This window comes from Hemiscyllium ocellatum, chromosome 10, assembly GCF_020745735.1.
Source record: "Hemiscyllium ocellatum isolate sHemOce1 chromosome 10, sHemOce1.pat.X.cur, whole genome shotgun sequence".
NCBI classification, from domain to species: domain Eukaryota; kingdom Metazoa; phylum Chordata; class Chondrichthyes; order Orectolobiformes; family Hemiscylliidae; genus Hemiscyllium; species Hemiscyllium ocellatum.
In genome coordinates this window covers 80,699,098-80,723,666 of record NC_083410.1, presented here as the reverse complement: position 1 = coordinate 80,723,666, position 24,569 = coordinate 80,699,098, and the positions used below count along the sequence as shown (strand labels likewise).

The window sequence follows — 24,569 nt, the reverse complement described above, 5'->3', positions numbered from 1 at the left end:
AGTTGAGGCTGCCTAGCTTTTCACAATTTCTATATTTATGCAGAAAACTGTTTTTAGCCCCAATCTAATATCAGTATTAATTCTGATTATTAGATCGGGGTACCACTGGCTAACCACTGTTAGAAGGGATTGGTATATAGTCATTGCTTGACAATAGTAGTGAACTGGAAATCTAATAAAACGCTATTTCTAGATTCACTATCAATGGACAGTTGAAATAAGGTATTGGAGGGTTACCACTTATGAAACCAAGCTGCACCATCCAGGAGTGAAGGCAGACCAGAAAGTTTACTGTTATCATGCAAGTTTAAAATTGTTAATATCATGAAGAAACTTTCCTGCCAAAAAGGAACAGAATAAAAATTCTGTTCACTTTATATTCCTCTTACTACTTAAATGTTTACCTTAAAGTAACTGACAACAGTAATTATGAAGCGAAGTCCAGAACTACATGCTTACTTGCAACATTCGGACTAGATCGATGATCTGCTCGGTTTTTCAACAGCCTATCATCCCCAGGTGGTTTCTTTGGTTCAGAGTATTCTGTCCAACCCATTGGGGAATTTTCTGGTGTTCCATTCTGAGGATTATTGTTGTACAATTCAAAGCCTTCACTCTTGGGGCGAGGTTTGCCTGTGCCACGACGATCAGAGGCTGAACGTTGAAAAAATAAGAATATTACATCACAGGAACAGGCTCTTTGGCCCTCCAAACCTGTGCCAATCCAGATTCTCTGTTTAAACCTGCCTCTATCCCTATGCTCCCTGCCCATTCACGTATCTATCTAGGTACATCAAATAACACTATCATGTCTGCCTCTACCAGCTTTGCTAGCAAAGCGCTCCAGGTACCAACCACCCTCTGTGCAAAGAGCTTTCCACACATACTTCCCTTAAACATTTCCCCACTCACCTTGAACTTGTGACTCCTAGTAATTGGGTCCCCCACCATGGGAAAAAGCTTATTGCCATCCACCCTGTCTACACCTCATGATTTTGTAGATTCAAATCAGGTCCCTCAACTGAAAATAATCTTAATCTACTCAGCCTCTCTTCATAGCTAGCACCCTTCATACCAGGCAACATTATGGTGAACCTCCTCTGTACCCTCTCCCAAGTATCCACATCCTTCTGGTAATGTGGCGACCAGAACGTATTCCAAAAGTGGCTGAACCAATGTCCTATACAACTGTAACATGACCTGCTAACTCTTGTATTCGATACCCCGTCTGATGAAGGAAAACATGCCGTACGCCTTCTTGACCATTTTACTGACATGCATTGCCACCTTCAGGGTACAACTGACTTGAACAATCAGATCTCTCTCTAGTTCAACTTTCCCCAGGGCTTTTCCATTCATAGTATAGCTTGCTGTAGAATTGCATCTTCCAAAATGCAAGACCTTGCATTTGCCAGAATTGAATTCTATTTGCCATTCTGCGCCCAACTCTCCAATCTATCTATATTCTGCTGCATTCTCTGACAGTTTGCTTCACTACCTGCTAATCCACCAACCTTAGTGTCACTGCAAAACTTGTTAATCAGACATTCTATACCTTCTTTCAGATTATTTATATATATCACAAACAACAGTGGTCCCAACACAGATCCCTGTGGAACATCACTGGTCACAGCTCTCCATTTTGAGAAACTCCCTTCCACTACTACTGTCTCCTATTGCCCAGCTAGTTCACCCTGGACCCCATGAGACTTCACTTTCTCCATCAGCCTACCATGGGGAGCCTTGTTGAAATCCATGTAAATAACATCTACTGCCTCCTTCACCACCGTCCCCTCACCACCAGACGCCTGGAGGAAGAACGCCTCATCTTCCGCCTCGGAACACTTCAACTCCAGGGCATCAATGTAGACTTCAACAGTTTCTTCATTTCCCCATCCCCCACCTCACCCTAGTTCCAAACTTCCAGTTCAATACTGTCCCAATGACTTGTCCTACCTGCCTATCTTCTTTTCCACCTATCCACTCCACCCTCCCCCTGACCTATCACCTTCACCCCCTCACCTATTGTACTCTATGCTACTTTCTCCCCACCCCCACCCTCCTGTAGCTTATCTCTCCTCACTTCAGGGTCTCTGACTTTATTCCTGATGAAGGGCTTTTGCCCGAAACTTCGATTTTACTGCTCCTCGGATGCTGCCTGAACTGTTGTGCTCTTCCAGCACCACTAATCCAGATTCTGGTTTCCAGCATCTGCAGTCATTGTTTTTACCTGTAAGTTTCACCTTGCTTAGTGCTGGAGGCCTTCACCTACTAGGCACAAATTGACCAGTGTGGGGAAAATTATGTTACTGTTCCTCACACAATAAATAGCTGTGACCCCTATCCTATTACAGCCAGTGTTCACGTTTAAAGTCAGTAACATTTTAGGAGAATAATTTTGCTCTTGCACTCGGAACTGCCCTGCTCATCTTTAGGACAGAGAATCATTTAACTTCACTCTCCAGGCTGGAAAGACATGTTACTAAAGGTATCTTTCCAATATAATTGACAATATTATGCTCTTGGATGTTGTTTGATAGAGCACTCGAGTCTAATAAGACAATAAGAAAAAGGAAGAAGATCAGGCCACTTAGACTCTCGAGTGTGCTCTGCCATTCAATAGGATTATGGCTGATCCAATATTCCACAGGTCCACTTTTGCGAAAACCCTCAAATCCCAACTGATCAAGGATCTATTGCAGCCTTCAATATACTCCAGCACGCCGCCCCAACAGCTGTCTATGGCATGGAGTTCTGAGACTCTCAAACTTTAGAAAATAAGTTTCCCATCTCAGTCTTAAATTGGCAACTCTTAATTCTGAGACTAGGCCCTCTGGTTCTAGACTCTCCTATGAGTGGAAACACCCTCTCAGCATTTAACCCATCAAGTCCTTTAACAATCTTATATGTTTCACCTTATTCTTCTAAATTGCCATGAACCTGGTTAACTTTGCTCCCAACACAATCTCTCCACACTCGGGATCATCCTACTGAACCTTTTCTGAACTGCCTTCAATGAAATAACAACTTATTTTAAAAGCAGTACTCCAGTTGTAGGTCTCACCAGCAGCACCACATTTGCAGGAAGATCTCCCTTTTCTTAATTTAAACCCCCTTGAAATGAGGGCCAACATTCCATAGCCTTCCTGATTACCTGTTGCATTTGTGTGTTTTGTGTGTTTAATACACAAATGCCTTAAGCCCCTTTGTGTTGCAGGTTTCTGCAGTTTTTTTCTCCATTGAAATAACACTTTTTGTTCTCCCTTCCAAAATGAACACGTTCACATTTTCCACATTATGCTCCATTTCCTAACTTTTTGCCCACTTACTTAACCCATCAATATCTCCCTGTAAAGTTTCTGTAATTCTTTTGCAATGTAAGAACATAACTATTTGTACCTCGCTGCATCATTGGAGAAGGTTGGTTGAGTAGAGTGGCCAAACCATGGTAAATAGCTCCTTGTCTTGCTATTTCTAAAGTGACCACAGAACCAGTTCTTGTCATAAACTCTGCAGCCCTGAAAGAGAGGAGTTTGTTTAATTATTTAAATTTTAATTGCAAGAATTTAAGAATTTTCAAAAACTATATTTGATAAACGGCTAGTCTAGCACAAAATACCATTCCTTTCATTAAAATTAAATCTGCCCAGTTAAAAAATTAAAGCTTGCATTTTTCAATTCACTCCCATGTGTTGTATCTACCAGCACAAGTTCTGACCACAAGATGTAGAAGCAGAAATTAGGCCATTCAACCCATTGAGTCTGTTCTGCCATTCAATTATGCCTGCTAAGTTTCTCAAACCCATTCTTCAACTTTCTCACCATAACCCTTGACACGAAAGAAACTACCTCAGTGTTGAGGTTCTGTTCGCCGAGCTGGGAGTTTGTGTTGCAAACGTTTCGTCCCCTTTCTAGGTGACATCCTCCGTGCTTGGGAGCCTCCTGTGAAGCGCTTCTGTGATGTTTCCTCCGGCATTTATAGTGGCTTGTCTCTGCCGCTTCCGGTTGTCAGTTGCTGTCCGCTGCTGTGGCCGGTTTTGCAACACAAACTCCCAGCTTGGCGAACAGAACCACAACAACGAGCACCCGAGCTACAAATCTTCTCCCAAACTTTGAAAAACTACTTCAGTCTTAAATATACTCAATGACCTGGCCTCCACAGCCTTCTGTGGCAGTGAATTCCATAGATTCACCACTCTCTGGCCAAAGACGTTTCTCCTTATATCTATCCTAAAGAGGTCTTCCCTTTACTCCAAGGCTGTATCCTTAGGATTGAACCTGATCCCTACATAACCTCCACCATTTGTTAGCAGAGCATGAGGAAGTTGCATGGTCAGTCTTAGCGGAAGCAGTCTGTCTTCCTAATGCTCTTGCCTACTTGCAGAGGTGAGGCAGAAGCTTGAATTAATATCCAGAATGGAGTGACAGATTTGTTTTTATACTATTTATGCTCCCCATACCACATCAGAAAAAATTTACAAGGATTTGTCAGGGTTGGGGGATATGTGCTATAGGGAGACATTGAATAGTCTAGGGCTGTTTTCCGTAGACCGTTAGAGGCTGAGGGGTGACCTTAAAGAGGTTTATAAAATCATGAGAGGCATGGATAGGGTAAATAGACAAGGTATTTTCCCTGGGGTGGGGTAGTCCAGAACTATGAGGCAATGGCTTAGGGTGAGAGGGGAAAGATAAGAAAGATACCTAAGGGGTAATTTTTTCATGCAGAAGGTGGTACGTGTGGGGAATGGGCTGCCAGAGGAAGTGGTGGAGGTTAGTACAATTGCGACATTTAAAAGACATCTGGATGGGTATATGAATAGGAAGGGTTTGGAGGGATATGGGCCAGGTGCTGGCAGGTGGGACTAGATTGGGTTGGGATATCTGGTCAGCCTGGATATGTTGGACCGAAGGGTCTGTTTCCATGCTGTACATCTCCTATGACTCCTAATAAGCTTACACTCAAAACATTCGAGTTAAGATTTCGATTGGAATTATTTTCCAAATGATAGTATTACTTTGACTGTCAGAGTCATACTGCACGGAAAGAGACCCTTAGCTCCAAATCATCCATGCAGACCAGATATCCCTGTGCGACCAAGTCCCTTGAACCAGCATTTAACCCACACCCCTCTAAACCCTACTGATTCATACAGCCATCCAAATAGGTTTTAAATGTTGTAATTGTACCTGTCTACACCACTTCCTCTGGCATCTCATTCCATTCATGCACAACACTCTGCATGAAAAAATTACCCTTCAAGTCCTTTTTAAAATTTATTTTTCCCCCTCATCTTAAACCTATGCCCTCTAATTTTGGATTTCTCACACCCTTGGAACAAGACTGTGGCTATTCACCCTACCCAAGTCCCTCATTACATTATAGAACTCTAGGTCACCCCTCAGTCTTCAATGTTCCAGGGAAAAAAGCCCCAGCCTATTGAGCTTCTCCTTATAGCTCAAACCTTCTAGTCTTGGCAATATCCTCAAATCTTTTCTGCACCCTCTCAAGTTTAAAAACATCCTTCCTAAAGAAGGGTGACCAGAATTGCCTGCAGTATTCCAAAACTGGCCTCACCAATGTCCTGTACAACAGCAACACGACAACCCAACTCCTATACTTAATGCACTGACCAATGATAGCAAACGTCAACACTTGCGACTCCATTTTCAAGGAATTATGCACCTGTGCGCGTAGGTTTGTTTGGCAACACTCTCCAGGGCCTTACCATTTACGACACAAGTCCTGCCTTGGTCTTCCTTCCCAAAATGCAACACCTTGTATTTACCAAAATTAAACTCGATGTACCATTCCTCAGCCCAGTGGCCAATCTGATCAAACTCCCAATGTACTTAAAGATAATCCTCTTCACTGTCTGCTACATCACCTATTTTGAGGTCATCTGCAAACTTACTAACCATACCTACTATATTCATATCCAGATCAGTTATATAAATGATGAGAAGCAGTGGTCCCAGAACTGATCCTTGAGGCACATCAGTGGTCACAGGTCTCCAGTCGGAAAAAAGCATCCCTCCATTACCACCCTGTGTCTCCTATCTTCAAAACAATTTTGTATTCAATTGGTTAGCTCCCCCAGGTCCCATATGAACTAACCTTACTAACCAGTCTACCATGCAGAACCTGGTCAAATGCTTTACTGAAGTCCTGCAGCTCTGCCTTCATTTTTGTAAAAATCATCTCTTCAAAAAAAAAACTCAAATCAATCTCACTTTATTTAATCAGTAAACAAACTGAAGTACTCATTACCTTTCTTGTGAAAGTCCCACAAGGCTGCGACCATCTACACTCAGTAATTGATCTCCGGCAGCCAAACGACCATCCTGCAGAGACACAGCATTGATGCAACAATTAGCCAGCATCTTGTCTTATATATTAGGGTGGAAGTGAAAAAAAAAACAAACCCATAGATTAATTTTAATTGCCATTCATTCCAAAAGTTAAATTATGCAGAGTAGGGGTGAGAAAACAATGGTCCATGGGCCACATCTAACCTGCAAGAGCTTTTTGTGTCATAAGAATAATTTGAATACTCGCACTAAGAATCAGAGAATTTAAGAGGAAAAGACTACCAGATTTTCTGCTTTTACCAGATTAGAGACCTTTAAATGATTGATCACGGAAGGCGGTCCAAAATGAATCAGCTTGTTTTTGTGAGCTAGAAATGAATGCTGAGGCGAGCACACAGAGAGCAATGAGAAGGGTGATGAGAAGATGCAAGTAGCCACGTGATTGCTTTCTCATTCTTGCTGAGATGTATTGAGCATTAGAACTATCAGTTAAGTCAGTTTCAGAGAGCATTGCACACACTCATTAGTTATTAAGCTATCAAATAACTTACTTGACCTAGCAAGACAAATTACCTAGCAAATGATGTTAAATATTTTGTGGAAATTTAATTATTAATAATTATTAATATGCAATGTTTATTAACTATAATTGTTAAAATGATTGCTTTTGAAACTTTATTCACTTTTTTTGTTTGATTTAAGTTTACATCAGTTGTTAAATAACCAGTTTTACAATTCTGAATATTAACAAGGTCAACAGCCAAGGAATGCTTTGGATGAACCTATGTCATGTTCATTGGCATGTTAATAGGTTGGAATTATTACAAAGGATACCTCATACAAACAATGGCAGAACAAATATGAATAGTAGCTGTTAACAATTCATATTATGCACATTACCTGAATAACTCAAAGAGGTTTCCAGCCCAAATAAATGCCCACTCTTGACGAATTTGCACACAACCACTGCACCACAAGAACCCTCACCTGTGTTCTTAAATATTATCTAATCAACCTGTTCAGAGATGTTATTACATAGTGCTGGAGCAGGTATGACTTGAACCTAGGCCTCCTGGCTCAGAGGTAGGGACATTACCATTATATCACCATGAACAGCAGCTAATTTTGATCAGCTCTCAGATTAAATTCTGGTGAGCCTTAAAGCGACCTCCATTTCTGACAGCATTTGTGAATGCGTGTGTGATGAAATCCATTCACAAGCTGATTACAAATAATTAGATTTTTATTTCATTGATGACACTTATTTATAGTTATTAAAATCATGAGAAAAATAGAAAATAGATAATCACAATTTCAGTTTCAATAAATTTAGACTTTTATTCTATAAATGCACACATATTTTTAACACCTCAGCAAATGGTTAAAACATTCCAAATTTGTACTGAACTACATACGTCCTTTTCTCATTTCAAGTGCCACTTTCACGAATACCTGGGGAGAAATGCTCAATTGGGAAAGTTTTAAATTTTTCAATTTCGTGAAACCATACTTTCTATTCAATAAATATTTCGAGCCAGTTATTTAAAGAAAGACTTGGAATTTAAATAGTTTTTGACAACTCAGGTATCTCAACATCCAAGAACTTCAGACGTACAGATAATATCTTGAGTGCAGGGAAATGTAACAGTTAATTGGCCAAGGTCACAAAGAGCAAGAGAGATAAATGACTGACTAGATATGGGTTACACCCATCCCCACCCACAAAGCAATGTGGGCTGGAATACCAGAAGAATGCATTTTCAAGCAGTGTTGCATCCTGGGCAGACCTGATTGCCTACATAAAATAGTTAAATCAGACTACCCAAAAAATTTCAGGTAATGGATAAACAATTACAACATTTATTTGCACTATGTCTCGCTTTATAAAAGGATGCACACAACTCACTTATCCAACCTGGATCAGTCCTCCAGTGCTTAAGCATGTAGGACATTTCTGCTTAATCAGTCCAGGAATGAAATCCACTTACCAAGTCTGCAGCTCCTCCTTTCACCACAGATTTAACATAGATTCCGAGTTTATCCTGTCCCGCACCCTGAGAACATTGAAAGTAGATCATCAGTATCAAACAGATGAATAAATTGACTTGAGCTAAATCACACTAAACTACAGTCATAAGATAGGTTAGGGAGATGCAGAACATCAATTATTTATTGGAATCATCTGGAAATATTGTTGGTAGTTAAGACTAATGTGGGTCCCTTAATAACACACAACATAAAACTGGACATCAGGAAACGGTGATTTATAAACAAGAATTTGGATTAATATTCACATCTGGAAGAAGTACCATAGATAATAGTCAATTTGAAAATCAATTTACAGGATGAACTAATTTCATTCCATGAACTTCCTGATGAAGGGCTTTTGCCCAAAACATCGATTCTCCTGCTCCTTGGACGCTGCCTGACCTGCTATGCTTTTCCAGCAGCACACTCTCGACTCTAACTTCATTCCTTGGCAGCACGATAGCACTGTTGCCTCACACTGCCAGGGATCAGACTTTGGGGGATTGTCTGGGTGGAATTTGCAGGTTTCCCCAGTGTCTGCAAGGGCTTCCCGATTGCTCTGGTTTCCTCCCAAAGGTGGGCAGGTTAGGTTAATTAGCCATGCGATAAAAGATTGCCCCAGTGTCTGGAGATGTGCAGGCGAGGTAGATTAGTCATAGTAAATGCAAGGTTACAGAATAGGGTGGAGGGCTTGGTTTGGATGGGATGCTCTTCGGAGGGACAGTGCAGATTTGATGGACCAAAAGGCCTCTATCTACATTGTATGGATTCTAGATTCAAGACAAGTTTTAAAAATAGTTGATGAAGAAACGAGGGATCAAAGATGGAAAATCTCCAGATCTCAGTTAATTCCATTTCAGGGCTTTATAAAATAAGACAAAAGTTGTTGAGATACAACTCCATTTCCAAAAAACACATTGTCCTAGTGAATTGGAAAATTAACAAATTTTCCCCAATTGTCATGAAGGACAGGAGAGGTAAACCTGAAACTAAGAGAATCAAAATATTGCGACTAATGGAAATCTGAAATACAAACAAAAATGCTAAAAATAGATAACAGGTCAGTTAGCATCTATGAAGAGAAAACGTTTTTACTTCAGCATGACACCCATAATCTTGGATAGGAAATTATTTCAGGAGGTAGAAGACAGATGGGGCAATAGACAAATTAGAAGGATGTGAACAGGGATGCTGCCAAATCAACATCTCCTCTATTTATTTTCTGCTATGCACCTCCAACGCCCAAGTGTGAAACTGGAAGTCAATGCTGGGAGTCACACTGGCATGCCAATCAGTGTGCGGGAACATCCAAGTGGCCCCGCAGCTTAGAATGAATACTGCTCCCAGGGATTTATAATGGGGTCTCAACTTTTCATTATCTATAGTAGATTCAGAATGAGAAAGACAGCCGTACATCTACATTTGCTGACATTATGTTAGGTGACAGTTTTATTGGCGGGGAAGTATAGTTTAATTTCTAGGTTATTACAGGCCTATGACTTCAGCTTCAGCTGGAATACGGGGGATGCAGGGCAATTATCTGACTTGAGGATTGCAGTCAATCATCCATAGAAAATCTGCATTAATTTCAAATGCAGAAAGGTAGATCAGGGAAGATGGACTTCTTGCTCCATAAACAGGATACAAGAAACATGTGACATGTTACATCACTTTGATGGAAGTAGATAGTCACAGAGAAACAGATAAATTACATCAGAAAAGTTAATAAATGCAGAATATTATGGGAAGGTGAGAGGTCATTCACCTCAGTCCCCAGATAGGAGTATTCCCAAACTTGAGACTTTTTTTTAGAATTTGTAGCTGAACTGGAAAGAAAAGGCTCACATTCACTAACTGCTCAATGCCAGCAGACAGGTACAATAAAAACACTAAAAAGATGAATGAAGTATTTATCAACAGAACTGCAGAGATATCCGCTATGTTATAGCTATAGAGAGCTCTAGTTCGATCCAATTAGGTCCCACAATGCATTCAATTCAGTATAGTGTCTCACAGAAGAATATATTGGAAGAGGTATGATGCAGACTCCCGAGAAAAATACAGGGAATAAAGAGGCAAACATTATGAAGTTGGTTTGCACAGAGTATGCTTAATAGAAGAATATGGTGTGAGGTATAAAAAGTGATTAAGGATTTTACAAGAACAACTATTTTTTCTTAAAACATAGAATCCCTACAGTATGGAAAGAGGTCATTCAGCCCATTAGGTCTGCACCAACCCTCCAAACAGCATCTCACCCAGACCCAACCCCCGAACCTATCCCAAAACCACACATTTCATTTCGCCTGCACATCTTTGGACTGTGGGAGGAAACCAGTGCACCTGACAGAAACCCTTGCAGATATTCATTGTGAGGCAGCAGTGCTAACTACTAAGCAATCATACCACCCATAACACAAGCCTTCAATAATTAACCATTACCTTAGAAAAAGGGATAGGTTGCTTATCGAATTGTATCAAAAAGCACTTCATTTAAAAAAGTACAGAAAATATAGAACATTTTTCTGCAAAGGCCAATTGGCAATTCTAAAACATTTTTTTTTTAAAAAATGAAAAATACTGAAGATGCTGGAAATCCAAAGTAAAAGCCAATCAGTTGCCAAAAATCTGAAATAAAAATGGAACATCTTCTACATACTCAGCAGGTCTGGAAGCGCGTGTGCAAAGAGGAAGAGTTATTATTTCAGGTCAAAGAGTGCTTCAGGAATTTTGAATTCAGTAACAATGCAAGACTGCAAGATATTTACAAACCCAGATGGTATGTAACTTGTAGGTTTTAAATGTTCCCATGTGTTTGCTGCCATCGTACTTCGAAGTCAGGATAACCAAAATGCACTCTAAGGATGACATCAGCAAGTTTTTCAGCTGATCCTCAAGCAGCTTAGTTGCATACCAATTATTTAAGTACAGTTGTTAAGTAATGGTGATGTTGAGAGGAGGAGCAAATTAAATTTTGTGCTTTAATTTATTAAATGAATAAGCACAGGAATGGATAGAAGGTTAACCAATAAGTGATGACCAGATAGATTTTTAAGAACTCAGCATAAACAGATTATTTAATAGTTATTATGCCAGTCAAATATTTTCATCCATCTAGCAACAAACTTTTAAGGCATTGTTAAGATATTGTGGAGCTAAAGTTTAATTATTATGCAATTTGGTCCTCTTATATATACACGTGTTAATTGTCTGGTAGTACACACTTGAACACTGCTGGACAGATATTTGGAAGTTTTCACCTTGCATTCATCTGGATTAACACAAGACATTATCAAATTTCAAATATCCACAACCAATTATATTTTCAAAGAAAAGGATATGGCTTGTTTTCTCCATGGTAACACCTCAACCAATAGGAAGAAGCACTGGTTACCTGAGCTGGCTGGTAATTCAAAAAAAGCACCAGGTTTGAGAAATTCCTTTATTTTCAGGAACTCATTCCCTGTAAATGAACAGCTTGACATGTCTAGCAAGCTCCTTGGATTATTTTGAATTGATTCTGTTGTAATTAGCATGCATAGGACTTCGCCCGCCACCACCTCCTACATCGCACCATACAACTAAGCAACACTGCATTTTACTTACTCAGCCAGTACAGTGCCAGGTATACAGGCTGCATGTATGAGCAATTGGCTAATCATTCAAACAGCAAGCTTCTTTGGTTGCTCATAACGTGGAGCATAGGCTGCACTTATAAAACCCAAAACAAAATGTCAACTCCTAGATGAGAGTCTGTAAAGTATTAGGCAGCTGTGTAACTTGCTTGGATTTTCCATTTGCTGGCAATTAAATTTCAAGTTCACATGGAGGGAAAACAGAGATGCACAAGATGCTCAGCTAGTTCCTGCAAGCATCTGGGCAATGAGCTAGAATCAACCAGCTTATAAAGGAAGTTAATAACAGCAATTAATCCAGAGACCCAGGCAATACTCTGGAGACCGGGGCTCAAATTTCACCATGGCAAGCGACAGATTTGGAATTCATCACAAATCTGGAATTGAGAGTCTGACGATGGCCATTATCAATTGTTGGAAAAACCCAGCTGGTTCACTAATGCTATTTAGGAAAGAAAACCTGCCACCTGGCCTACATGTGACTCTAGACCAACAGCTATGTAGTGGACTCTGATTTGCTCTTGCTTAATTAAAAATGGACAATAAATGCCGTCCTAGCCAACAGCACCTGCATCCCACAAATAATGATTTTCAGTTTCTCTAACCAACAAATTGTCACCCAGAGCTTTTCCCATGGATGTTTATTTAAAAAGCTAGAGGTCACAAGTAATACTCTGTATGAACAAGGAATCAAAACATGCCATGACCCTTTGAGCCCGTGCCAACATTCAATAAAATCATGAATGATCTGAATTTAACTTTTACTCTACATCCTGAAAACTCTTCTTAACAATCCTGCAACCACGGTCTTTTGAGGAAGGGAAATCTAAGTAGAACATAGAAAAATACAGCGCAGTACAGGCCCTTCGGCCCTCGATGCTGCGCCGATCCAAGCCCACCTAACCTACACTAGCCCATTTTCTTCCATATGCCTATCCAATGCCCGTTTAAATGCCCATAAAGAGGGAGAGTCCACCATTGATAGTGGCAGGGCATTCCATGAACTCACGACTCGCTGGGTAAAGAATCTACCCCTAATATCAGCCCTATACCTACCACCCCTTAATTTAAAGCTATGCCCCCTTGTAATATCTGACTCCATACGTGGAAAAAGGTTCTCATGGTCAACCCTATCTAAACCCCTAATCATCTTGTACACCTCTATCAAATCACCCCTAAACCTTCTTTTCTCCAATGAAAACAGCCCCAAGTGCCTCAGCCTTTTCTCATACGATCTTCCTACCATACCAGGCAACATCCTGGTAACCTCCTTTGCACCCATTCCAGTGCCTCCACATCCTTCCTATAGTGTGGCGACCAAAACTGCACACAATACACCAGATGCGGCCGCACCAGAGTCTTCTACAACTGCAACATGACCTCAGGACTCTGGAACTCAATTCCTCTACCAATAAAAGCCAGTACACCATATGCCTTCCTCACAGCACTATTTACCTAGGTGGCAACTTTCAGAGATCTGTGTACATGGACACCAAGGTGCCTCTGCTCATCCACACTACCAAGTATCCGACCATTAGCCCAGAACCCCATCTTCTTGTTACTCTTACCAAAGTGAATCACCTCACACTTACCTACATTGAACTCCATTTGCCACCTTTCTGCCCAGCTCTGCAGCTTATCTATATCCCACTGTAACCTGCCACATCCTTCCTCACTGTCAACAACTCCACCAACTTTCGTATCATCTGCAAACTTGCTCACCCATCCTTCTAGCCCCTCCTCCAGATCATTTATAAAAATAACAAACAGCAATGATCCCAAAACAGATCCTTGCGGAACACCGCTGGTAACTGCACTCCAAGATGAACCTTTACCATCAACTACTACCCTCTGTCTTCTTCCAGCCAGCCAATTCCTAATCCAAACCTCCAACTCACCCTTAATGCCATACCTCCGTATTTTTTTGCAGTAGCCTACCATGGGGAACCTTATCAAACGCCTTACTAAAATCCATACACACCACATCTACCGCTTTACCCTGGTCCACCTCCTTAGTCACCTTCTCAAAGAATTCAGTAAGGTTTGTGAGGCACGACCTGCCCTTCACAAAACCATGCTGACTATCCTTGATCACATTATTCCTATCCAGATGTTCATAAATCCGATCCCTTACAATTCTCTCTAAGATTTTGCCCATAACAGAGGTAAGACTCACCGGCCTATAGTTACTCGAGTTATCCCTACTCCCCTTCTTGAATAAGGGAACCACATTTGCTATCCTCCAGTCTTCTGGCACTATTCCTGTAGACAACGAGGACATAAAAATCAAGGCCAATGGCTCTGCAATCTCCTCCCTTGCTTCTCAGAGAATCCTAGGATAAATGCCATCAGGCCCAGGGGACTTATCTATATTCACCCTTTCCAGAATTTCCAACACCTCTTCCCTACATATCTCAAAGCCATCCATTCTAATTAATTGTGACTCAATATTCATGTCGGCAACAATGTCCTGTTCCTGAGTGAATACTGTCGAAAAGTATTCATTCAGTGTCTCCCCAATTTCTTCAGCCTCCACACGCAACTTCCCACTACTATCCTTGACTGGACCTATTCCTACCCTAGTCATTCTTTTATTCCTGACATACCTATAGAAAGCCTTTGGGTTTTCCCTAATCCTACCAACCAAGGACTTTTCATGTCCCCTCCTTGCTGCTCTTAGTACTCTAAACCCTCAGAGAAAAATAATTTCTTCACTGGTTTTAAACGGGCAATCCTCATTTTTACACAAGATGCCTAGTTCTAGATTCCTCCATAGGAGGAAACATCCTTTCTCTATGCACCCTATTAATTCCCCTCAGAATCTTTTATGTTTTAAGTCATCGGTGACTCTTCTAAACTCCAGAAGATACAGACCTATCCTCTAAACCTTCTCCAGACTTATCAACATCCTTCCAGAAGACCAGGACTGTATATAGAAGCTGGTTCTTTAGCTTAGATGATTCTAACAGCATGAGCTCAATTCTCACACTGACTGAGGTTATCATGCAGGATACTTCTTCTCAAATTCTCCCATCACCCGAGGTCTGTTGATCCTCAGATTAAAGCACCACTAGTCAGTCATCTCTCTGATGAGACAGTAGTCCTATGGTCAGTTCACCTGTACTCTAGATGCAGTTTCATCAATGCTCTGTATAACTGAAGTATAATCTCCTTACTCTTGCATTCAATTCCAACTGCAATGAAAACGCATTTTATTAGTTTTTCTGATTCCTTGCTGCACCTGCAACTATAGCACGTAAATCTTCTGCAATTCATCTCTAAGAAACCCGGATGTCTCTATTCTAAAACAATGCAACCTCATACAATTTAATAATATATTGGCTTTTTTTTCTTCCCAGAATGGACAATTACCCACCTGTTTCACGTTGATTTTTCTTAATCTTTCATGACTTTGTGAATTTCTTTTATGGAACACAAATCTTAGCAACAATACTGAACAACTGACCACTAACAGCAGACATACATAACTTTTTTAAAAGTTAAAGCATCTATTCTAAGTAGTTAAAAGTTGGGACATCAAAAACAGCAGCGCTCAATTCCGATAGAGTGTCATTCATCTTTACTTCTCATGCAACTTAAAAATAGTGACAGTTAAGAATGACAGGGAAGTTGTATTTTGGAAGATATGAACAGGCCAATACATTTCCACCTCTGCGTTGGCATATATCATCTTACATTTTGCTATTTACTCTGACAATTGAAATAATGTATGAATTAGGAGTAACAGACAGTTGTGCCCCTCAATCCTGCTTCATCATTTAATAATATCATGGTGGATTTAATTGTGGCCTCAATTCCAGAATCTGATCTATTTTTAATAACCTTTAATATCCTTGTTAGCCAAGTATTTTTCTATCTTTGCATTCAAAATATTCAATGGCTTTGGATCCACTCTCCGAACATTCCAAAGACATGACGATCAGAGGGAAAAAAAATCTCATCTCCACCTTAAATGATCAGAACTACTTTATAATTCTGTCCACAAATTCTGAAGGTTCCTCTTTTACTTTGGTCACAGAATTAGCCATAGGACTTAAATGCAAACATTATCTTACCTTAGCAGCTACAATGCTTAGGCCCATTCCATTTTGCTTTTTCAGTGTCACTGTAATTATCTCTGGTTCTTTACGATTAGGCTCAGTCTTAACAGAAAAAGAACAATGTGGTGAAAAATACAAACCCAGGACATGAAGAGACCGCCCAACAGTTTGAATTCAGCAGTTAGAATATCTGATCCGAACCTCAACAATATCAACAACAGGGGTGAAGAGAGAATATGAAATACATTCTGTTTCTTAATGACAAAATGAAATAGCACTAATTTTCCTTATATTACTTTTCTAATTTAAAGTACTTTAAATTACCAACTCAGTTTTTTTTTTAAATTTGGCAACTTAATAAACAACCATTTACCTAACTTGGAATTTCACTAATTAAATTCGTACTCAAATGTCATTAAAACGGTTAATCATTGCTAGATTCTGCAGTTATTTGGTGGCTGCAAAATTGCTTCCCTTTTGTTTTCAGCTTTGGGACAGTAATAACGCCTGAACAACTGGTGCTGCACAGGAGATTGCTGAATAAGATAAGAGCCCATGGTGTTAGAGGCAAGGTACAGGCATAGATAGAAATTGGCTGTCTGGCAGAAAGCAGAGAGTGGGGATAAAAGGGTCGCTCTCAGAACAGCAGCTGATGATTAGTGGTGTTGCACAAGGGTAATGTTGGGACTACAGCTTTTCACTTTATACATTAATTATCTAGATGAAGGAACTGAGGGCACTTGGCTAAGTTTGCAGATGATGCAAAAGGTAGGTGGAGGGAAAGGCAGTTGGGAGGCTGCAGAAAGATCTAGACAAGTTAGGAGAGTGGGCAAAGAAGTGGCAGATGATATAAAATGTGGTAAAGTGAGACCATGTACTTTGGCAGTAAGATTAGAGGCATAGACTGTTTTCTAAATGGGAGAAAATTCAGAGATCTAAAGTGCAAAGGGATTTAGGAGTCCTAGTTCAGGATTGTCTTAAAGGTAAACTTGCAGGTTGAGTCGATAGTTAGGAAGGCAAATACATGATGGCATTTATTTCAATAAGAACTAGAATATAAAAGCAGGGATATACTTCTGAGGCTTTAAAAGGCTCTGGTCAGACCACATTTAGCATATTGTGAGCAATTTTGGGTCCTACACCTCAGAAGGATTCACTGGCCCTGGAATGTGTTCAAAGCAGGTTTACAAGAATGATCCCAGGAATGAAAGGTTGAATATGAGAAACATTTGAGGGACTCTGGGTCTATACTCGATGGAGTTTAGTAAGAGGAGAGGGGGATCTAATTAATACTGAATGGTCTGGACAAAGTGGACATTGCGAAAATGTTTCCATTAGCAGGAGAGTCTAAGACCAGACGGCACAGCCTTTTGGAGTAAAGGGAAGACCCTTTAGAATGGAGATGAGGAGAAACTTATTCAGTCATTGAATATATTTAAAACAGAGATAGATAGCCTCTTGATTATTAAGGAGAGAAAGCAGGAGAATGGGACTGGGAAGCTTATCAGCCACAATGGAATGTTGGAGTTAATGGACCTAATGGCCTAATTTCTGCTCCTGGGTCTTATTGCCTTACAAGTTCACAGCTAGGTTATGATTCATTCCCTCAATTTTTAAAAAGCTGATCAGCTGAATTGAAAAGCAGCTACACTAACACATTAAAAAATGCCAAAGTTTTATTGAACCTTTTATTGTGGCTCTGACAATTAATAAGCATCAAGTAAGACAGCATTGCCAGTAGGTGACATGCAAGAAAATGGCATAATAAAGTTAAAATACTGAGAGAGAATATGATACATAATATATTAAAAAGATATGCATATTAAACTAAATAGGATACTTAGACACATTTATTAAAATTCAGAAGCCAGGACACTATAAATGTCTGGGATACTAAACTCAAATTCAAAATCCGCTTCATGAACTGAAGCCTGGAGACAGAAAAGGAAACACTTAAAAATTTATACCCGTACCATATATTCACATGCAATCAATAAGGTAACGAGGTGACATTATAGAAGATGCATAGAATACACGAGTGTGGAAAGAGGCCATTCAGCCGACCAAGTCCACACGACCTGAAGGTTAACCCACCCAGACTCATTCCCCCCACCCTATATTTATCCCAGACTAATGCACTAACTTATACATCCCTGAACACTACAGGCAATTTAGCATGGTCAATTCATCTAACCTGCACATCTTTATGTTGTGGGAGGAAACCCACACACAGGGAGAATGTGCAAACTCCACACAGGCAGTCGTCCAAAGCTGGAATCAAACCTGAGTCCCTGGCGCTGAGAGGCAGCAGTGCTAATGTCTGAGCCACTGTAGACGATGAGAAATTCTTTGAAAGGATTGAGAAATTTCTCCAGTTGTTTCTAATAAAAATAAACCTGTCTTAAAAAGGGAAAACTGACACAAATGGTTTACTTTCAGACACAATGAATGATCACCAAAACAAAATCGCCATCCATTCCCAGTAACTGAAAGAAACCAAAGATGAAAACCAGAGTAAATAATGATGAATCTTGGATCAGAGTGAAGCATTTTAGATAAAGATGGCATTTCTTTCTGCTTTAGAAAATCTATTATCTAATAATTTTGAATATGCTTTGAATAATCAAGGTTATGCTACTAATGATTCATGGTAAGTGCATTAGCAAAATCAAACCTGGTCAATTCAGCTCTCTTTAATCATTCCATATCCTACCTATCAACATTTACCTTCATGAAAGCTTGTAGCCTTTCAGTCATTAAAGTCAACTAATCATTGACAAATTAAGCAAAGCTGACACACCATTCTAGATAGTATTAAACTTTGTTCTAAACAATGAGGGAGAGAATAAATGTATATACCTTCTAAATTACCAACTTACCAACTCAGTATCAAGTGGAAAATTACTTTCATAGTCAGCACTCTCAAAATAAACTGTCCACGTACCAGGTGATCGTGAGTGACTGGTTAGTCTACAAAAACCTACAAGATAGAAAAGATTTAAACAATATGGCAGATAGTAGTATTTTTTCATAAATACAGTAAGTTTGGGGGAGGAGAAAGGCACTAATTAGAAACAGACAAGTTTCCAGTTGATTGCTTAATGTTTGGAAAAATGGTAATAATCACTTCATTTCATGTTTATTAAAAATATCATGTTACTTTAAGACTTTTTACTCTATGAAGCAGATCGAAATCTTTCGCTGCATCTTCTGATACCAATCTCAAGGCATCTTCAGAAGACGCGACCAAAACCGTTTAATTCCTCTAATGAGCTTTTAAGAATTATTTTTACAAAAGCCTGATGTAGAGAGAAATACCACTCATAATAGAATGAGTAGTGAGTTGTTCAGCTCCACAAACTTATTCTACCATTCAATTAAATCACACATTTTGCCATGAAATTAACTAAAAGTCTGTAATACAGATGAAGGCAAATTTGACAGATCTCAGCAGGTTATAACAACTAGACAGTGGTAGTCTGGCGCACTGACTTCTACACTGCTGAAGCCAAACGCCAACTTGAGGACACTTCTTCCTACTGCCCCCTCGACCATGACCCCACCCCCCCATCACCAAACCATCATCTCCCAGACCATAAAGAACCTCATCACCTCAGGAAATCTCCCACCCACAGCTTCCAACCTCATAGTCTGGGAACCCCGGACTGCCCAGTTCTACCTCCTTCCCAAGATCCAAAGCCTGACCACCTTGGCCGACCCATTGTCTCAGCATGCTCCTGCCCCAGTGAACTCATCTCTCTCTATCTCGACACTGTCTTATCCCCCCCAGTCCAGGAACTCCCCACATACGTTCGAGACACCACCCACGCCCTCCACCAAGACTTCCGTTTCCCCGGCCCCCAACGCCTCATCTTCACCATGGATATCCAATCCCTCTACACCTCCATCCACCATGACCAAGCCCTCCATTTTTTTCCTCTCCAGACGTCCCCAACAGTACCCTTCCACCGACATTCTCATTTGCCGAATGAGTCCGAACTAGTCCTGACCCTTAACGATTTCTCCTTTGAATCCTCCCACTTCCTCCAGACCAGAGAGGTAGCCATGGGCACTCGTATGGGCCACAGCTATGCCTGTCTCTTTGTTGGCTACATAGAACAGTTGACCTTCTGTAATTACACAGTACCACTCCCCACCTCTTCCTCCGCTACATTGATGACTGCATTGGCGCCACCTCGTGCTCCCGCGAGGAGGTTGAGCAACTCATCAACTTCACCAACACATTCCACCCTGACCTTAAATTTACTTGGACCATCTCGGACACCTCCCTCCCCTTCCTGGACCTCCCCATCTCCATTAATGACGACCGACTTGACACTGACATTTTTTTACAAACCCATCGAATCCCACAGCTACCTGGATTACACCTCTTCCCACCCTACCTCTTGCAAAAATGCCATCCCGTATTCCCAATTCCTCCGCCTCCACCATATCTGCTCCCTGGAGGACCAGTTCCACCACAGAACACACCAGATGGCCGCCTCCTTTAGAGACCGCAATTTCCCTTCCCACGTGGTTAAAGATGCCCTCCAACGCATCTCATCCACATCCCCCACCTCCGCCCTCAGACCCCACCCCTCCTACCGTAACAAGTACAGAACGCCCCTGGTGCTCACCTTCCACCCTATAAACCTTCACATAAACCAAATCATCCGCTGACATTTCTGCCACCTCCAAAAAGACCCCATCACCAGGGATATATTTCGTTCCCCACCCCTTTTCACCTTCCGCAAAGACTCTTCCCTCCGTGACTACCTGGTCAGGTCCATGTCCCCCTACAACCCACCCTCCCATCCTGGCACCTTCCCCTGCCACCACAGGAACTGAAAAACCTGCACCCACACCACCTCCCTCACCTCTATCCAAGGCCCTAAAGGAGCCTTCCACATCCAAAATTTTACCTGCACATCCACTAATATCATTTATTGTATCCGTTGCTTCCGATGCGGTCTTCTCTACATTGGGGAAACTGGACGCCACCTAGCAGAGCGTTTAGGGAACATCTCCGGGACACCTGCAATCAACCACACCGCCCCGTGGCCCAACATTTCAACACCCCCTCCCACTCTGCCGAGGACATGAAGGTCCTGGACCTCTTTCACCGCCGCTTCCTCACCAAACACCTGGAGGAAGAATGCCTCATCTTCCGCCTCGGAACACTTCAACCCCAGGGCATCAATGTGGACTTCAACAGTTTCCTCATTTCCCCTTCCCCCACCTCACCCTAGTTCCAAACTTCCAGCTCAGCACTGTCCCTATGACTTGTCTGGACTTGTCTTACCTGCCTATCTCCTTTTCCACCTATCCACTCCATCCTCTCCTCCCTGACCTATCACCTTCATTCCCTCCCCCACTCACCCATTGTACTCTATGCTACTTTCTCCCCACCCCCACCCTCCTCTAGTTTATCTCTCCACGCTTCAGGCTCACTGCCTTTATTCCTGATGAAGGGCCTTTGCCCAAAACGTTGATTTTGCTGCTCCTTGGATGCTGCCTGAACTGCTGTGCTCTTCCAGCACCACTAATCCAGAATCTGGTTTCCAGCATCTGCAGTCATTGTTTTTACCTTTTGCATCAACTCCCAGTGACTGAAAATCTCAATGCAACTATGGAAAAGCACAAAGCTGTGGTGGGGCTATAAATCCACATGCATTGTTTCTGAACAACCAGATTTATCAAGTTACAAATTATCAATTTAACCTAGTTTTCAGCGCAATTTTTAGCACCGTATGGATTATTGAGTAAATGCTGGCCAATAGCATGATTACAACTATCAGGCAAGGTACTGAAGCTTGAAAATACTGGCTGGATGTGCACAATCAGAATGCTGTCCACTATGAATGGTCCTATTAATCAGTCGGGGTTACAGCATAATGTATGTTAGAAATCACATGTACTAACTCAAACCACTTCTTCAGAAAAGTCATACTGGACTCAAAACGTTAACTGCTTCTCTTTTCACAAACGCTGACAGACTTGCTGAGTTTCTCCAGCATTTTCTGTTTGTATTTCACATCTCCAGCAGCCACAGTATACTTTCATGTAGACACATCACAATGTTTTCAACAGGAAAGAGGTCATGAAGACTATCAATCTCTGCAGCTTTCCTCGTGGATTCTATCGGTCTAGTTTGAGACCTGTAGCACCTCTATGTGAGCAATACACAACTAATTAGCACCCTCTTATCATTCTATATAAATTGGTAGTCTAGTTTGTGTCCCAGTCCTGATGAGTGCAAGATGAAACATTTTGTCCTTTATGTCTCCTTCTAGCAACATTTAAACTATATTGTACATTCACTTCACTCAAAAATAAATAATCACCTGATATTCCAAGCTTTATCAAGTGGGTATCAATTAAATATCTCATTTTTTCTCATATCTCTGTTGCAAATTGCCACAGGCACCTCCAGTTGGAGAGCAATCAGCCTTGACCAATTGCCCTGTTTCTAATTCAACAAGCTCTAGCAGTGTATGAGGAAACTCAAAGACATGGAATAGAATCTGGGCGTTGCTGACCCATAGGATGTTAATTTAATTGAAAAGATCCACATAAACCAAGATAATTCTTGATATAAAATATGGAGAACCAATCTGGTTGCAAATCTGCTTAAAAGCACAAATAAAGATTACTGCAGATTCGGTGATAAGTTAGAATTATGTTTTCTAATACTGAGAGCAAGGCAAAGGAATAAAAAAAAACTACCTCTCTGACAAAGTGGTTCTAAGAATTCCTGAAGGCCATTAGGAATGTTCCGAACAACATCACAGGAATAGCCATCTTCAGGTAGTAGAAAAGGTAGCTGTAGGTCAGGGTCCTCTTCCAATTGCACCTCTCTACCATCACTCCGTGCAAGTTCATCAGCTGTGTTCTCTGCTAATGCCACTACATTTTCAATTAGTTCCTTAAAACAAACCCCAACAATTTCTGGTCAATATACATACATAAAAATAGAAGGAAGGAACAAGAGCTATGTTGCATCACATTATAAAGGTACAAATTGGCTAAGCAACTGACAGTTTGGGTTACATAATGTATGAAAATTTTAAAGAACCATTTCAGAAAATGATACAAGATCTCAAGGTCCCATAAAAGTGCTATCCATTATCCGAACAATCTGTTACCCAAACTCTCAGTTACCTGAGCAATACTCCCTGCCCGTCTCGTCTGGATTATTGAGGTGGTCCTGCATTTCAGCTTGAACCACATGCTTCAGCTTGAGACACACTAATAGGCAGATCTGGTTTACATTACCTGAAGCCAAAATATAGATACCTACAGGGAAAAACAAAAAAAGGGCAAGGATGAGGGGGAAAGGCAAAGCATGATGGGGGGAGAAGAGGGCAGGCAACGGCGTGGGGGGGGCAACAGGGAGAGTTGATGGGAGAGCCAGCGGTAGTGGTGGGAGCAGAGAGAAGTTGGAAAGCAGGGTGGTGGACACAGTAAGGGAATGAGGGAGGGAGATAATAGAGGGAGGGTGATGTATGGAGAAGAGCAGATAGCAGGAGGTGAGGGAGGGGGAGAAGAGGGAGACAGGCCAATGGGGTGGAAGAGGGAGGAGCACTTCTCCTCCCCCACCACATGCCTCACCAATCCAGTGCTCCCTCCTTTGGCTACCATAGGCCCAACACGCATACAGCTAAAATATTTTTGAAGTTGTCACTGTTGGGAGGAGGGGGAACAGGCCACTAAGTTTAAAAATGAAATCATGATTTTTGCCATGGTAAATCCCAAACTTGTGGAGCAACTCTGAATTGAATCAAGGTATGCTGCTTCGTTTAATATTTACTTTCACTTAAAATAAATGACAGCTTCAAAATACCAGTTAAAGTTCTTAACTACCAGTAGCTATCAAATATCTCTAAACAGTTTACATGCTTTCTCAAAAAACATTTTCACTTTTAATTGAACCAAAAATATATCACATAAATACTGTCGATCAAATGCATACAACTGGTTGTTTTGATCACGATTCTGCAGCTTATTAAAACTTGCTCCGCGTGAAGGATCCCCATTTGGGCTTCCCAGTAGAGGAAAATACCTCCCTCCCCAAAAAGTACTCACGCTTGGCCAAATACTTCAACTCTAAAAAGCATGCCAATGTGACAACTCTATTAATACTTAAATTAAAACCTCAAAATAAAATCATTGTTGCTTAGTAATTTAAATACCTGAGGGATATAGGGCTCATCCTGTGCACAGTGGTAGCTCTGAAGTAGCGCTTGCAATTGCAATGAATTCAACTTAAAACAAGTATTGTTGATATTTGAAATGTCTTCTGCCAAATACTTATCCATCGTTAATAATGTGGTTGCCTATAATAATAAAAAATAAGCTTAGATTTTTGCAGAATAACAGCTTCAGTTTCTCACTAAAACTATGGGACTAGCTTAAGAACTTTCAACAGCCATAACAGAGACCTTGGAGTGCAGGTTCATAGTTCCTTGAAAGTGGATTCACAGGTAGATAGGATAGTGAAGGCAATGTTTGGTATGCTTTCCTTTAATGGACAGAG

General features: G+C 41.0%; 1 protein-coding gene across 6 annotated transcripts in view; it reads right to left on the bottom strand.

Moving 5' to 3' along the window:
* The window catches only part of afdna (afadin, adherens junction formation factor a), a 224,583-nt gene that overhangs the window by 36,610 nt on the left and 163,404 nt on the right, over positions 1 to 24,569 (bottom strand). For all 6 annotated transcript variants that reach the window (XM_060831656.1, XM_060831652.1, XM_060831654.1 and 3 more), the window contains 8 exons: positions 24,226 to 24,369; positions 22,760 to 22,958; positions 18,913 to 19,013; positions 16,049 to 16,135; positions 8,298 to 8,363; positions 6,269 to 6,342; positions 3,400 to 3,518; positions 460 to 654 (listed from right to left, as the gene is read on the bottom strand). In XM_060831656.1, coding sequence (XP_060687639.1) covers positions 460 to 654; positions 3,400 to 3,518; positions 6,269 to 6,342; positions 8,298 to 8,363; positions 16,049 to 16,135; positions 18,913 to 19,013; positions 22,760 to 22,958; positions 24,226 to 24,369 — 985 coding nt within the window. The remainder of the gene's footprint in view (positions 1 to 459; positions 655 to 3,399; positions 3,519 to 6,268; positions 6,343 to 8,297; positions 8,364 to 16,048; positions 16,136 to 18,912; positions 19,014 to 22,759; positions 22,959 to 24,225; positions 24,370 to 24,569) is intronic.